This window comes from Hesperophylax consimilis, chromosome 1, assembly GCF_061612785.1.
Source record: "Hesperophylax consimilis isolate HC1 chromosome 1, BYU_Hcon_1.0, whole genome shotgun sequence".
NCBI classification, from domain to species: Eukaryota; Metazoa; Arthropoda; class Insecta; order Trichoptera; family Limnephilidae; genus Hesperophylax; species Hesperophylax consimilis.
In genome coordinates, this window is record NC_142836.1 from 28,456,107 (window position 1) to 28,474,432 (window position 18,326).

Consider the following 18,326-nt stretch of genomic DNA (forward strand, 5'->3'; position numbering starts at 1 on the left):
ACAACAAAATGGTATTCAAGTTAGAATGTAATTATTGAAAAAACATTAAAAAGGGAATGGAGTTTCTTTTGGTTGCGACAAAAACAGCCCTAAGCGTTATCCATTGATTTATAAAATTGTTGGAGGGTAAAAATATATTTTGTTGTGGCAAAAATAAATGGTAAAATAAATTTGGCTTTACAGTATTAGGATTATCTCGATAATAATAACAAGTTTTGGATAACACGTTAAGCGAAATAAATCTTCTTAGTAGATAACTTCATTATGTTTGCGTTAACTTATTTTCTCTAGTAGGTAACTTTACTATATTTGCGTTAGCTTATCGCTGTTCGGTAGATTAATATATCCAAATGTTTTCTTTGGTGGTTCCTTCAATAAATCGTTTTCTTTACACCATTGATATCGCTGAACTTAAACTTTTCACATTAGTTTCGTTAATCGTACACTCATCAGTAAAATCGCTGTGCTAGAATTTAATGCACTGTAGATACTTAGTACCTACTGTTAATTAAATAGTGTACGTAACCTATACGTGTTTTTGTGCAATTCATTGCATCACTTTTACGTTCCACTTATAAGTTTCCGCCAGTAAAGTTTCAGAATGGAAGAAACAGTTTCCTTCAGATCAGATTTTTTTTCAATGTTGGTTCAAATTTATGTATATTTTCCAAAACATATCTAACACCAGCTATTTAAGACATGACAAATCTAATCTCAAACATATAAAAATAATTACAAAATCAGACTGTTTAATTAAATGTGTGGCTAAATATGGTATAAACACAATATCTTTTGATCTAAGTAATTGATTAAGGGCTCGCACACCCCAAACCTATGCAAACCGAGAAAAAGTAAAGAATCGTGTAAAATAATAAAAAATGTTTTTTTTCCGCTAATTGGAAAGTTAGATTTCATATTTTATAAAACACATGAAATCAATAAAAAAAAATTTCACCATATAACTTTAATAATAATTTTTCAAATTTACTCGGTTTTCAGCGCATGCAGGGGTATGTGAGCCCTTAAACGTATGTACAGGTTCGACAATTTGTACTTAACTGACTAAATAAAGTGAATGACTACATTTTCCCGTTCTAAATCTGTCGAATTTTCTATAATACATAACTAACATAACAATAAAAATCGTTGGACTAGATAAAAATGCAATGTACAAACCTGGTGAAATTGCCAAAGTACGTGTGTCAGGTACAATCTAAGAACAGGTTTCAAAACCCGACCGCATTAAATTTGTGGAGGTGATAAATAGACTGCCGTCTCTTGAGTTCAGTTCGTGCTCGGATTTTTTTCCACTTTTTTAATGTATAGAATACGGAGAAAGCATGTAATGACAAAATTAATAAAAAAATCAAATAGTACTTTTACGTTTCATAAGTAGTTTTATTTATTATCGTCCATATTTGTATTAATCCTTAATCCTTAACACTTTTTTAAATATAGGTACTAAAATAAAGGTAATTTATTTTAGGTTTTGCTTGAAATAGCGCCATGAGTCATGGTCAAAATGAAGTAGTTTTTATTTTGATTTTGTACCGATATGCATCAAAACACCGAATCTCTTACGAGGTCTTGTGACCTTTTGTCTTATTCGAAAAACTCGCTAAAATTATGTGGTAGTTGTCACATTTCCATGGTGAATGCATCTATCAATGAAAATACTAAAATTATAATGTAAGTAAGCATGTAGTAAATGATTTGAAACAGTCATACTCAATGTAATTTATCAACAAAAATATTGTACAAGTTATTCTATTCTATACAGCTATTCTCTAAAAGACAGACATAAGATAAATAGTTAAAAATTTCAATTGAATTCGAATTCGATTGTTCAAAAATGTTGAAACTAGACAAAAATTCAATGACTGTGGAACTATAATACTTCTAAGGAAATGGAAGACACAGAATACGTAATACAGAATAAACACTGTACATTTAACAAATGTTGTAGTTTTGTGTATTGTGAAAGTCTTTTCTGAATTGTGTTATTACATTTTATTAAGGCGATGCACTACATCGTGTAATATTTTAAATCGAGCCGCTATCAATAACACCCCTTACGTAGATGGCGATAAGGTTTAAATTCCCGCTCAACACCATCCGCCTGTTTTGATTTGTGCAAGAAAAAAACATGGCCAAAAGTGCCTTTTATTTTATTTTGTGGAAGTTCAGGCACAAATATTTAATTTTTATCCGATCATTTCATAAATATTAATTTGCCAAATTATACAAACAAATCATAACCGAAAATGGGTTCGTAAGTAGGAGATTTTGAACTTTAAAGCAGTTTTCATTGGCCCTATACATTATTTTTTTCTGGTCTTATAAACAGATTTACCTAAAAAATACTCGATTATTTCAAAGGCCAAGATGTATTTCTACCCGCAGTACTTAATTAAAGCATCTGAAACATTTCTAGGCGACCAAATTTTCAAACCTAAAACAAATGATTTTACATTACTACGTAGTGCATCGCCTTAAGTTTCTTTAACATTAACTCCACATATGAGGCCCCGAGGAAAATTATTTTTCCAAGGGCCTATGTCATCTTTGGGGATGCTATGTGGAGGGTATTTTAAGGATATGAAAAAAAATAAGAAAAGATAAGAGGGATGGGTAGTAATCTGGAGGGGTCAGGGCATGACATTTATGACATGACGTACGAAACCATTCCTCCTACTGCGGTACAAGGCGTTGGTTGGAACAGAGAGTCCGGGTGGAGAGGTCAAAGGGTATCCCTCAATCGGCCTCTCCGTATCCGCAACCGGGATCTGGACAAACATCACCCCATGAACCCGGTCACCCCGTTGCTATTGGGGTATCAATAATACACTAAACTCGTTTATTTTCTTATACCTATTTTGAGCTTATATTTGTTTGCATTTCAAACAAACAATAGCATAGCAAATGTCTAAGCATCCTAGGAAACTAACCAGGGTGTGGGCCCAAATTCAAACAGTGTTGATTTCAATTCAAAGTAAAAGGTTTAAAAAACCATTTTTTATTCGAAACATGAAAATTTGCATTAAAATATGAAACTTCTCAGTGAAATAAACTCGACAGATGTGCTTGAGCATCTCAATACCTTTCAACAGGGTATTTTTAATTAATTTATTAATATTCTGGGCCTTAGTAGAACATGTAAAAATACTGCTATTTTTTTCTAATCTTTACTGAGATTTGAACAAAGTGTGGAGAGAACATGTTTTGTAGTTAAAAAATATTTATCTATACAGAAAAGGAAATTATAATATATGTATTTTTATACAATCAATCCGTCAGTTGGTGCTGTTCAAAGAACATTGGAATGTATTACTCTCTCCCCCATTTAAAAAAAAGTTTATTATACATTGTATTTTTTAAATTTATCATGCGACCCAATTTTTTGTGATATTTTCGACAGAATAAATTTTAGATGTTATTTTCTGACGACACTAGGGAAGGGTCCAGTTAAAATGTTTGCCAGGGGGTAAGTGATTTTCCGGCTTAGCTACTGCAAAAATATCACAACTTTTCAGCATTTATGAACCCACTCACGAACAGTTTCACAAAAAAATGTTGTAATTCAAAATTTTTGTAACAAGTACTAATGTGATATATGATATAAACATGACCGGTCGGTGGCCGAGTTGACATCGCGCTTGGGTCCCACTCAGGCGTAGTGTGTTCAATTCCTCGGCTGGCTAAGTCCTCCATCACAACACAAGCAACATTTTCAGCTTACTGTGGTGGTAGTAGGAGATTTTCAAATATTGTCAGGTTATTCGTAACCCGGGAATATTTGTCTTTCTTTTTAAATAAAATTAAAGAAATATATTTTAAGATAGCCTGTTGGGAATTGATAACGTTGGTTAGTTGAAGCACTCCACTTTAGGAAGTGTTTATATCTTTTGATTATTCATTCATTTCCAGTGAGATAGATAGGCGTTGGACTCCATAAAGGACGCGATACTTGAATATCCCAGAGAAGTAAAAATAGCCCGTGAAAAGGTCAAGGGCTAATACTTTTGCCAGGTGATATATTGAGACCAGTGAAAAAGTACAATTTTATATAGATATCTGCTAAAACAAAAGCACTTAAGCAAATGCTTTTGTGTAAGTTCAACACTTGCAAAATAGAGAACACAGTGCTTATTGCAGTAACTGATTGATTTTTTTATTAATAACATGAATTTTTCAAAGATCCATAGTTAATGATAAAAAAACGTTATGAGCTAAAGCTCTGATCGAGAAATTTTAGCTATCAAATATAAGATTTTCATCTAAGGTTGTGCAAATGTCATGATGGCAAAGTCCACCGTTCGAGATATTCTCAAATGTCATTGTGGCAAAGTCCACCGTTGAGATATTTTCTAATTTAATATAGAAAAAGAATGACTATTTTGCAATTTGATTATGATTCAGTTAGCTTGTTCATTTTCTAGTTTGATTGATTAGTACATATTTATTTTCTGATTTATTCATGTTATCCATAAAACGGTTATGCACCAATATATTATGGAGATCATTACGAATTTGAGGTAATGTAAGTATAAAATGTTGAAAGGGCAGATTTAATTTGTTGTGACATGCGTCCAAAGATAGTTGCTGAACTGTTTGTCAGTGACGTTGAATATGTCGATGGTCAATGCAGAGTCGTTAAACAGTTCGCATTGTTGATTGCCGCGTTCTGATTGGCAAAAGTCTTCTCTTTCGAATTATAAAAACGTGCATGGGATCTCCGACAAATACACTTGTTAGGCACAATTAAGTACCCACTCCATTTGCTAAGATTTTAACAATTTGTAAAAATCGGAAATAATACATCATTAAATTCGAAAAAAATTTAAACTTTACATGAAACCTCTTGCATAATAATGGTGTGAACCTTATTTTTTCAAGATAATTATCAACCCTCATTTCGACGTGGAGAAAAGGTCATAAAATAAACATTGATTTTGCAATAATGGTCTGTGGATCAGACATTGAACTAAGAATTTATAAATTATTCAAAATACTTTTCCAAAGACATTCGTAAAGACAAATGAGGATGAGTAAAAACCCTTAAGAAAAAGCAATAACTTTTACCGGATATTTTTTTAAATCACCCTTCTCTCCATCGTTAAAATATGGGATTTAACCACTCTTGCGCCAGTGGCCTCACATATTACTACGGGCTTAAATGACTTACGTAGGTCTCGATGAGGTCGCTGCGGTGCGGCACGAAGTAATTGTGGTCCTCCATATCGCGCCGTTTCTTGACGCGCACGAAGTGCTCCATGGGCGCCAGACCCTTACGCGCGCACGCGCTTGCCAGGAACTCCTCCACGCTCATGGCCTCGCGTAGTACGACGGACGCGTGCGCCGCGTCTGGCAGGGAGACCTTGATCGTCTTGTCGACCTCTTCGCGGGACATCTGCAACACACATATATATTAAAAACTACTAGTTCTGTGAACAGTAGACCCCGCGTGCAAAAATGCAAGCTTCTAATTTTCTCTTATTAAATCAAAACCAAAATTTACTTTCGTAAATTTTGAAAGTAAGTACTTAAATACATACTCATTTAATTATAAACCACATATTTATGTATTTTTTAAATTTATTTCTAATAAAGAATTATACAATTTGTCCAAATAAACGTAACTTTTCTATAAGAAAACTATAAATTTATTTCTAAAATATCTACATTCTATTGTAAAATGTACCTAACTATGTATCTAACTATATTGAATATTGAATAGGGTATCTACCTTACCTACACTACCTATTCAATATTAAAATGCAACCTGCTCTGCCGTACTATTTCATACTCATTGAAATAATGTGCAAGATTATTGTGTTGGCAACGTCCGTTAGTAACCGTGCCGTCACCGAGTAGATGATAAATACTGGAAATGCCTTCCATGTAGAATTGAATGGAAACCAATGTTGCCACTGACTCAAGGTGATTCAAGCCTATTTAGCACGCGCTTTCTCTCCCTCACATCTCTTTCTTACACTCGCCCGACATCGTACATCGCCATCCTATTTGATCGAAACGAAAATTTAATAATGATGATGAAACGGAGTTATGTGCTAAAAGTTTAGGCAAATAAAGGTCAGACTGTGGATCACAAAATACACAAACATCACATTTTTTTTATTCTTCTTTATTCTACGGTGCTGCCAGATTAGCCGTTTATCAGTTTACATCAGATACAGAAAAGATCTGCATCGTATTTTAATTACGTAAAATCAATATTTCACCATGTTAACTGACCCTTTGAACTAACCAATCAAATAATTAGTTGAACATTTATCTATAATTGTTTTTTTTTTATCTTTGGCCACACACTAATTCTATTTGTACGGAATGATTGATAGATTTTTATCTGAATGTGAATCGTAAGTAAATAATAGCTGAAAAGCAGTTCAACGAAGCACCGAAGAAAGGAAATGAAAGGTCGTCTTTTATCAAATGATCAAAAGATGAAAATAGGAAGTCGCGATAAGAAATAAATATAATATTAAAATTAGGATAAATGAAGCTCTATGATTCATTGTAATATTAATTATTGAAAATAATATCAATAATTAACAATGGACAAATGAAACAGAAGAAGACACAAAAATTAATTAGATACGGTGGCTACCGAGGTACGAATATCGGAACTTCTACTATTTCCGGGAGATTTAGAATTAGAATAATAAAATTAGGTCACATGTTATTTATTTTAAATATTGTAGTTCAATAAAAAAATGTTGTAATGCTTTCAATATAACGTTAAGACATCATAAATATTTTTGACAAAATCATTCCGAATAACTTTCCGAAGAGAGAATGGTCTGTATTTATCTACCTAAATAACGTAAGACAGGGACTACTGGATGCGTTTTGTTGGAGAAATTGGTCCAAGACCCGTCAATGATAAGGAATAACAGACTTTGAAAATGATGATATTCGTTGTTAGATTGATTAAAACATTTAGAAATTTGCACGGAATATCAAACTATTAACTTCATTGGTTTTTTAATGTTTTTCGAATAACAAAATTATTATTATTAGGTTGGAAGCAATCGAAATGATAATTATCACTGCACAAACTAATACTAATACACCGTTTGAACAGAATGGTCAAATAAGATCTGTGTTGTCATTGACGGTGTGATATCTTGTAATCTCCAATTAATGTTGCGGTTACAACACATGTCATAGTGTACATTTCCAGAATATCACGTGATGGAGAGATTGCTACCGACGAGGATAAAGACGCTTTGAACCAGGAGTATACGTAACTATTATGGTTACCCCATTGCAACTAAAGCACACACTTATTTGCGGTGATTCAACAACCAACACATATCTAATATTAAAATAGTTTAGTATGCACAGATTAAGAAATATTTTTAATTTACCCTTTATTTGGAAACTGTCTCAATAAGTATATTTAAATCAGCTGGAACAGGAAAAAATAGTAGGTACCGCTAATTGGTTTTGTGTTATGGATAGTTTAAGAGCCGGGATAGTTGAAATGCGTACGTATTTCCTTGAATATTTAAAGACCGCAGTAGAGGGCCCGTTGGCGTACCACAGGGATCTGTACTGTCACCCACGCTGTTTTTGTTATACATCAACGATATCATCGGACGTGCGCTTGGCAGCACTGTCCAGTATACACAAGGGTTATATTTTTGACAGGCACACTTTCAGAAAATAAGTTTGAGTGAAACGGGTAGGTTTGACAGAAATAGTTGACTATCATGAGTTTCTTACCTGCCAAATTCAACGTCTCAAAATGGAGATAAACGAATATCAGATCAGTAAAATTCAATGGAATTATATCAAATAAAGGCTTCCTTTAAATGATTGGAGTGAGCCTCTAACACTTGTAGGGGTTCCATTGAAACCCGAGTTAACTTAGCATTAAAAAAAAAATTGAGCGCTCTGTATGGGGCTAGCAGCTTCATCATCCTTGAACATACTCATATACAGGGTGTCCGGGGATAAGTGCACTAACTTTGTGGAGTGATTATACGTAATTTTAGAAGTAGAAAAGACGAAAAAAATCTTTTTCGAAATTCCAACGTTTTAAGGTAGGTTTTAGATAAAAAAGTTGAATTATTTGAATAGGAAAATAAATATTCTTTTATGGAAAAATATTATTATTTTTATCACCCGAAGTTAGTGCACTTTAATCCCGGACACCCGGTAAAATACAATAATAAAAACATATTATTAAGTAATGCTGCCTAAGCTTATTAACTATTAAATATTCTGCCGCGGTAACTTAAAACACAGTGTCTTCCTTGAGTCTCTCAAGGAAGACACTGCGTTTTTATTTACCATGGCAGTATTCCTCGTTTCACGCACGGGCATTGCCTATGTGGGATTTTTTTTAATAAACTTTTAACTTTTTCTTTATTAACTACATTTTTGGTGTTAATTTTTTTCTCTGCAAAGCATGTTTTGTGTTTCTTTCTCTTGCTACTTGAAGAGAAGGCTTGTTTCATTATTTTTGAAATCTATAAATAAATGTACCTATATATTCTTGACCCTTTGTAGAGGAGAGCAGTTCGTATGGTTAACAATGGATTATTATCAGATTTGAAACTTGCCAGCAATGATCCCCATCAAGTTAAAAACACCATAAAACTAGACATTCAGTTCTTTTTAAGACATGGCTCAATACTTTCAAAACTCCTTAACCGATCTTACAACATTGTCTTAGCAGGTGGAAATAAAATATGCCTCGCTACAAATCCCTATATGTTTTAATGAATGACCCTATACTACATAAGAAAACACATACAATTTTATTAAATTGCGATGATATCTTAAGGTAGAGCGGTTAACCTTAAATTAACAAAAAAACTAAATTTTACATGTTTCTAGAGCTCCATCCAAAGCGCAATTTAAGTAACTTTTAAAATTATTATTTATGGTGGCATGTGTTGGACTATGGTTCCTCGCTCTTGCAACTCTTACACAGACGGGGCTCGTCCTAAAGTTCACTCGTTCACACCGTTATCCTCCTGAATATTTTTATTTATTAAATTAGACACAATCTTTTAAAAATGTTAGAAATTAAATTAATTATCTATCAAAGCAGATGAATTTCGTAAGCGTGTCTTTTCCGCGCAGGAGATTTACCTGGAGAAGTAGGTTCCGATCCGAGCGAAACGTGATTGTATGGATTTCTGGATTTTGTATGAAACCAAGCAAAACACAGTCAAACTGTTAAAATGTACCAAAAAGTGGCGGCAACCGTGCAACGCTGTGGAATAATACGAACAGCGTCGGAATCATTTGAACCATTCCGGAGAAAGTATTTCATATAATATAGTTTGAACGAGATGGTAATATATCGCTTGCAAAATGCAACCATACGTAGACGGGTTAGCTAACATCTCATGAATTATTATAATGCACGTATTTTATTTGATGCCATACGTAGTAATGCAAAATCATAAGTTATTGGTTTGAAAATTTTGTCGCCTAAAATTTTTTCAGATGCTTTAATTAAATACTGCGAGTAGAATATAGTATGACGGCCGGCATAGTCCAGTGGTAACGCATTGGACTGCCATTCCGAAGGTCGCGGGTTCGAACCCGGCGTGCGCAAATAAATTTTATTTGATTAATTTGTGTTATTTCACGATTAATTAATTAAAAATTAATTAAAATAATATATAGTATATTTGCGGCACGTTCCAGAGTGGAAGATACTACCAGTATCGCCCTGGTGTAAGACCACCATTCAGAATTGAAACGTTGCTCCAAATGGCTTTAGCCGTGTTTAGTGACTAGATCTGAATAGCCAGGTACTTCCCCACCTTCCTCTTTCCCTTCCCCACTTACCTTCAGCCTCACAACATCCCCCAATTGGGGATGCCATAGTCTCACTGGCTCCAGACGGGAGCAGTTGGGACTCTTGTGAGGTATTCACTATAAAAAATTTAAAAAAAGAATACATCTTGGCCTTTAAAACCATCGAGTATTTTTTAGATAAGTCTTTTTATAAGCCCAGAAAAAAATAATGTATAAGGCCTATGAAAACTGCTTTAAAGTTCAAAATCTCCTACTACGAACCCATTTTCGGTTATGATTTTATTGTATAATGTGGAAAATTAGGTTATTTATTAAATGATCGAAAAAAAAATAAACATTTATGCCGGAACATCCACAAAATAAAATAAAAGGCACTTTTTGGCCATGTTTTTTTCTTACATAAATCAAAACAGGCGGATGGTGTTGAGCGGGAATTTAAACCTTATTGCCATCTACGTAAGGGTTGTTATTGATAGCGGCTCAATTTAAAATATTACACGATGAGGAACTTATTTAGTCATTGCAAATTGTTAGCTATTTTTTCAGTTGTTAGGTGCTCATTTGAAAACTTCAGATACATGCGCGCCGCAAAACAAAGTGTTTATTTAGTATTGTATTGTATGTTATAATATAGAAATATTCTGTTATCGCTATTTTGATGTTATGTAATTGAATATCCTCGACGTTTTAAAAAATGTGTGATTGTAAGTAGGTACAATAAATTATGTTTTTGATTTGGTGCTCTGTGAACCACCAAACAGTAAATGCAGCGGCCGAGCCTGCTCTTAAAACAAACTCCGTTAAAACAAACAGTCGCAAATTGAATTAGACGCGAAGCGAATGAAACTCAAAATCACTCCCGCACGTCGATTTCTTGATGCCACACTTATTTAATAATAAACACCTAATACAAGAAAAGAAAAATATAACTGATTCCTGCATAGATTACAAAATGCTGGATAGAGAACATTCATTCGATCAAGTGATAATAAAATACCCCTATTCACTGAAGATTTCTTGGCTGTGTAAAAAAAATTCTAATTTCATTCATAAATAATGCTGAGCAGCTATAGGTTTATCTTTTATTTTTGAGTGTGTATGTATTTTATTGCTCTTTAAAAGTGTTCACTTATAATACGTAACTAATTTAAGGTTTACCCTCATTCCTTCCGATTTACTTTTTTCATTAATATAACGCGATACCCGTATTGTAATAAAATACACTTAATATTGTGTTGGATTATACAATTATGGGTACAATTATTAAACGTGATAAAGGAAAAGTTAGGCAAACTCAAATAATAAGCATCTCATAGGTGATTTTCCCTAGAATGTTGGTGACGTGAGGCATGCTGTCACATTATTTATGTACATTTCGCAGTGAAAGGTGAATGTAACACCTGACAGTAATTAAGGTGGTGATATTGATTTGCTTTTGCTAAATAAGCGTGCTGCCTAGAGCTACAGAATGTAGTATGGAATATGTTACTTCAAAGTTGTATTTATTGCATTTTTATGTGATACCCCGTTTAAGGAAATATAGAATAAAGAATAACACAAGAAGTGCCTTGTGGGCGTGTGATTCAAATGAAAGCTTAATGGAGGCCTATATTTCCTTACAAAATATTTTTTGATAAATGGGATGGCGATGTAAAAATTCAGGCAAATTTAAGAGAGACAGACTACGTGCTAAAAGATACCTACCAATTCAGTGGCACATTTGTTTCCATTTATAGAAGGCACTTCTAGTTTTCTTGCTTATTCTGTAGAAGGAAGGGCTAATGGGTAGAAGAGGTTGAGAAACTGCATGTATATTTAAACATATGTTTTATGTGAGTATCGAACAAGAGTCCCAAATGCTCACAAACATTGCATCTCCAATTGCGATATATTACGAAGCTGAAGGTGGTGGGGAGGGAAGGAGATGAGAGAGAGGAATGTGGGGAAGTACCTGGTCACCAAACACGGCTAAAGTCATTTGAAGCAACGTTTCTATTATGAATGGTGGTCTTAAATCAAGACAATATTGAGAGTATCTACCGAACTGGTCGCAAATATGCTTTATATTATTTTTAATGGATACATTTTGAAATAACATCAAATCACACAAATTACTTTACGCAGATATTTGAACCTGGACCTACGAAATGCTATTCGAGAGCTTTACATTTCGACCAGGAAGGCAGTCATAGAACATTATTTGTTGTGATATTGATTTTTAAACGTAAGACAAGAGAAAACGTTATTTTTTAGTATAAGTATAAGGTCGACAGGAAGTATGAGTATTTCTGACAAATAGTGTTTGGAAAAAAACAACGCATTTCATTTCCATGCGATTTTAATTAAACATCGGCCCTTTTTAATCACATCCAGTCCGGCTTCTCGAAGTTGACGTTTTTAATGGATTAACAGTCTGAACAGAGTGAAACAATATAACTGCTACCGTTGTGCGATACAGTAGATTCCACTTCTGAAAAACTTTCAGCAACCGGGAGTAACTTCCCTAGAGCTTCGAGCGTAGTTCAAAGAAGCAGTTAAGCTTCTTTTTCATGACATTTAAACACAACTAATGAACGCAATTTCTGTTAAGAAAATACAAGTTGAAGACCAGCTGTTAGTTGCTGCTTATATCAAGATGATTTATTGTTTTCAAGTTTAATTTGTAGAACTCCGATTTAAATTTTATTTTTGTTTTTATTTTACATATACATATATATATATATGTTATTATTTAATTTAAAAAAGAGTTTTTATTTAAAAAGCTCGATTTTTAATTTTTACGTTTGTTTTTTTTATATTTTGAGATTATTGATTATTTCATCATTTAATGTGGGTTAATTAATACTTTTCTTTACCATGTATCTCTGTATGTAACAATCTTTGAACACCATAATACGGGATATGCCAAATTTTGTGTGAAATTCTGCAAAGGAAAAATTATCGATGAATAGAGGAATATACAATATAAAGGAAATTCTGCAGTGTAATTATTATTACGCTTGACAGCTTTTTCGTCTTCCGAAGTTTGATATTGCCTTCGGAAGACGAAACAGCTGTCACGCGTTATATTAATTACATAGCAGAACTTGTTCAAAAATAAACTGTTTTTTAAAAGAAATTATAATTTAATTGAATATAAATTATAGTAAGGCTTTAAAAAAATATATTTCATGATAATAGATGAGTTTCGAAAGAATTAAATTATTTTTCAGTGATTCTTCAGAAGCTCATTTCAAATTTATTAATGGAATGTATATTGAACGTTTATACATGGGATATCGATTACATAAACCTCATTAAGTTCATAGCTTAATAAGGGTTACAAACTTAAATTGTAATAATTCACCTAATCCTGCCATCGAAGGCTTAATGCTATAACACAAACTGGTATATTGCAAATGTGTATCATAATGGGCATTAATTTCTGGAATGAGACCATTCTCAAGGACAGGTAATACCTTCATGAAACACAGACATGATTAGGGCCGTCCTTCCTTAAGGGATTATAAACTGGACTGTCGCGTCGTAAGGGTTGTAATTTGTAATGTCATGAATTTTAGTATATTACTCAGAATACATCTTAGAATATAGATTAAGTATGTAAAACTACTAAATTTACATGTTTCCGGCAGTAAAATGCTTTGACTAACAAAGGTACCTAAGGCATGGATAAACAGTGACGTAGCACCTATCCGGGCAGCTCCGTGCCCCAAGATACAATAATCCTAGTTCAATATTTTGTTGAAGAAAAACATCAATTTTGAAAATGTAGTTATACATGATATCCGAAAACTCGTAGTACACGCGGAAAACTGATGAATTTACATCACAAAAAAACATAATTTTTTTTTTTGACAATTAAAGATTTGGATTTAGCCGGGTCTACCCTTCGAAGTATTTTAAAAGACATTCAACAGCTGATATTAACACCCTAGTGATCGATTTTATTCAAATTTTACCTAAAAAATTCCAACTTCGGACAAGATTTACTCGAAAACATGTAACATAACGCAAAATCGAATTCAAATGTGATGCAGATTCACCAGTTTCCCATTAGTACTACAAATTTTTGAAATTCCGTGTAAATTATATGTTTTAAATTATAAAATATGATTGTGGGCGTTAGGATTAAGCTATAAACTTGTACATACCTGTTTTACATAAACAAAATATAATAATACACCATAACACATTTATCTAAAAATTATTAACTAAACATATTGTACATTATAGAGATAAACTCAAAGAGTTCAGTTTTGATAATGTTTTAGCATTGTTTTACGAATAATGTTTCCATTTCTATTTTCCATTTCACGGTAATGAATGCTGACAAAACATGTATGCATATTATATCACGTACAACTCAGCTTTATTACTCAGAAGGATGCCGCACATACCCACGTTATATTTAATACGATCCGAGTTCATATGATGTCACGGCTTTCCACAACCCTAGTCTCTCTTGTTCGTATTCTCATCCCCACACTCACGCCACCACGAATTATCCAATAACCCCCCATACACAAACTCCGTGATAATATGATCATAAAGATTTGAAAAACCCAGAAAATTTTACAATTTCATTCTCACACTCCGCACATTTCGCGATGAACCTTATAATCACCCCTCAAAGATAAAATCTAAGCCATTGTGATAACACTAGTTGTTCTGTGAACAGTAAAATTTGCGGCAAAAAAGTATAATGTATAGTTCTAATTTATGTTTTTCAATAAATCAAAACCAGAATTTTTTCTGAAATCAGAAGAATTTTAATTAGGTTCATTCTACACTCTATCAATTTAATCACCTTTAAGACAAAACATAATATAGCCTTATTCCCTAACTTAGCGGTATAGTATGTACATAATTAATAAGTGTGAACTATTTACTAATAATTTCTCAAATTTTTCATCTTCTTATAATTCTCTAACTTCTTCATCCTCTTCTTGCAACCCAAACTAGCTATACATCATTTTTCTTATTTCTCTATTTTATATTATAGTAATGTATAGATTTTATGTCCGCAAAATGTAAAATTCACCCGCCATAACACAGGGTCATCCCTAGCATGGAGGGTGAAATATCACAAGAAAACCACATGTTTTCTCTAAATCATGTATCAATAAAATAAATAAAATAAAATACTTGGATAAGAAATTATACAATTTGTCCGAAAAATGTTACTGTCTTGGTGACAAATTTTTGTTTCATCTTTTCTTTAGGCAGTTAGGTACTACACTTTTGAAAAAAATCCGTCCAAATAAACAAAACTATTTTTTTGGAAAAAACCATCTTAATGCGATGTACTACGTAGTAATGCGAAATCATGTGTTTTTGGTTTGAAAATTTGGTCGCCTAGAAATTTTTCAGATGCTTTAATTAAATACTGCGAGTAGAATACATCTTGGCCTTTGAAATAATCGAGTATTTTTTTGATAAGTCTTTTTATAAGTACAGAAAAAAAATTTTATAAGGCCTATGAAAACTGCTTTAAAGTTCAAAATCTTCTACTTACGAACCCATTGTCGGTTATGATTTTATTGTATAATGTGGCAAATTAAGTTATTTATAAAATGATCGGAAAAAAATAAATATTTATGCCTGAATATCCACAAAATAAAATAAAAGGCACTTTTTGGCCATGTTTTTTTCTTACATATATCAAAACAGGCGGATGGTGGTAAGCGGGAATTTAAACTTTATCGCCACCTACATAAGAGGTGTTGTTGATAACGACTCGATTTAAAATATTACACGACGTAGTGCATCGCCTTAACTGAATCATTTAAACGGTCACCATCTTGAAACCAGAAACGAAATTTGCTGACGAAAGACGAAATGCAAAAAGGGATCAATTAAAACAGGACTTCCCTTAAGTATTTTTACGCCAATAAAGAAAACTGGGTCTTGACTTTGGTGTAGGAGTTAAATATAATTTTATAAAGTGTAAAAATAATATGTCTTAAGTACTATGGTGAGGTTTAGTTAAATTATATAAATATGTTTGAGTTTAACGAAGTTACCGCTTTTAATTGATGATGTCATGTGTGTTTAGTTTTTCCATAAGGATTTTTACATATTTTTTAATAAAACCATATCTGTTATTTATCATATATCTTTGAACAACCTTGCAATTTTTTTATTCCGCACTCCACACTCCGCATATTTAACAAAAAACTTCCTAATCTCCCCTAGCGAATGAACACCACACCCATTTTGATAATATCATTACAATGCTTTGAAAAACCTAGCAATTTCTTTATTAAACACTTTCACTCTACTCTCTTCACTCAGCACATATCAAAACAAACTTTCTAATCGCCTCTCAAACATAAACTCACGCCATGATACAATTATCATAATGTTTTAAAAACTAAACGTTTATTTTTTTCGCACTCTTATTCCCACACTCCACAGATATCACAAAAACCTTTATGAATCACCCCTAAACAAACTTACCCATCATAATATTATAAAGTTTATATGTTAATGATAAATTTATATTGACGTTAAAAACAATATGTTCTAGGTTACAATAATCTTACTTCCTTACTACCCTTCAAACATAAACTTATACTCATGGCGAAAAAAAGATGTGATATATTTTAAAATTTTTGCTTCATGTCTTCCTGGATCGCATTTTCATCTTCACATTCAGCACAATAGCCCAAATATCACTAAAGTACCAATTTTTTTTTATTGGGCGTCACTGGGTGCTTTAACCGTGCTGATTTGACATTAACTCACATCCATCGCAATATTAATATAATGATATAAATCATAGCTTGCATGTGCCTTGCTAATTATATAGTATACATTATCCTGCTCATATTTTGATTATTTCATTTGCTAAGATACAACAACAAGTCAGTTAATTATCCATCATCGTAAAATAACATCCACAATTATAATATTATTGTATGGCTTTAAATAACCTTGCAATCTCTCTAGTTCACATTTTCATTCCTTCGCTCCGCTATATCACCATAAACGTGACTTCTAATTATCCCGCTAATGTAATCCGTAGTAATTACTACCCAACTTCTCCTGAATTTAAAGACTCTCCAGCTTTCGAAATCTTTTTCTCACTGCACTAGTTTTGTTTTTTGGTAGTTAAAATATTAGTTATAGTTAAATGACGTAATTGAAATTTTGGTCTCTAGTGAAGTTTTTAATTGACTACAATTTTAATAAAAAAAAACAATTTTCACGTCGTCAATGGTAGATTTAAGAAACAAAACAATTATTCATGTGTCATTATCGTAGTTTTCACTAACACATTTTCGGCACAATAAATTGTCCCTTTAACTCTAGCAAAATTTTACATAATTTATATATTCTTTGGCCAGAAGGGAAACCAAAAATAAATTGATAATATAATAATAATCTACATCTACATAGTTGTATGTCCCCCGGTGACACGAGATCTTCTTTGAAATTTATTTAAGAAACCCTAACGGTGACTATAAGCTCTCATCTTGGATGTTAAGCTTGCCGTGATAAATGGCCATAGGAATAATTCATAATTCTAGTAGGAATATCAGTCGTATGTATTTCCCGTTTCAAATAGCATAAGAAGTAATGTCGTTTACACAAAGAAAAAAAAATCTCTCATATAATTTTTTTTACTCTTTATTATAAAGATAACCAAATTTTATGACAACCTATTTTATAATTATTTGATTTTAGGCATTGAAGACTTTTTGAGAAACATGAAAAATTGTCGAAAAAAAGAATTTAAGATTATGCTCCCACGAATAGAAAAACATGTTTTCGTTTTTAAATCCTACAGAATACCTTTTTATTGTACGTATACATTTATTAAAATGCTTTTCCAAGCGTCTTTGTAAGGGATAGAAGGAGCAAATTCATGCTGTAGATGTTAGGAAAAACTCAACAGTTTATTTATAACCGAGCAGTGATTTATTGATAAACGTTATATTGATACACATTTTGGTTATGATTTCCTAGTATATTCCGGTGTTTTTCTGATCAATGCGGCATACACCTCAGAGTATTTTCTACAAAACTAAAACTACTGAAAACTACTTCTTATTCGTGAAAAGATACACCTTTTTCTACCTGACAAATAGCACAATGGAAAATTCAATCTTTAAGATATAAGGAATCTACATAGCAGATTTTGAGTTAAGATTTTGCGTAAATAACTTTTGTAATGTATGACCTATTTAATCTAAAGCCAAATAACACAATCCATTCCAATACGTTATTTGTAAGATATCATAGATAAATAAAACTTAAGAATTTTTTTCGTAATAAAATGCTATTTCATTGAAAACAATGGAAGCAACTGAGAGAAAATAAATAGGCAATATAAAGATAACAGTAAAAGGTTCGTATCGGAACTTTTCAGGAAAGAAGAACAAAGACAATCCCAAAGAGTTTTCTATACACGAATACCTACTGACACGATTATGTCAAAAGAAATAAAAACGACATAAATACGAAAAAACCATCAAATTCATTCGTTTTTTCACACTCCTTGTAAATCTACACGGAAT

General features: G+C 32.4%; 1 protein-coding gene across 15 annotated transcripts in view; it reads right to left on the reverse strand.

The window, feature by feature from the left end:
* Nucleotides 1-18,326, reverse strand: part of sif (guanine nucleotide exchange factor still life) — a 442,635-nt gene that overhangs the window by 108,058 nt on the left and 316,251 nt on the right. For all 15 annotated transcript variants that reach the window (XM_089631932.1, XM_089631928.1, XM_089631958.1 and 12 more), the window contains one exon: nucleotides 5,186-5,410. In XM_089631932.1, coding sequence (XP_089488058.1) covers nucleotides 5,186-5,410 — 225 coding nt within the window. The remainder of the gene's footprint in view (nucleotides 1-5,185; nucleotides 5,411-18,326) is intronic.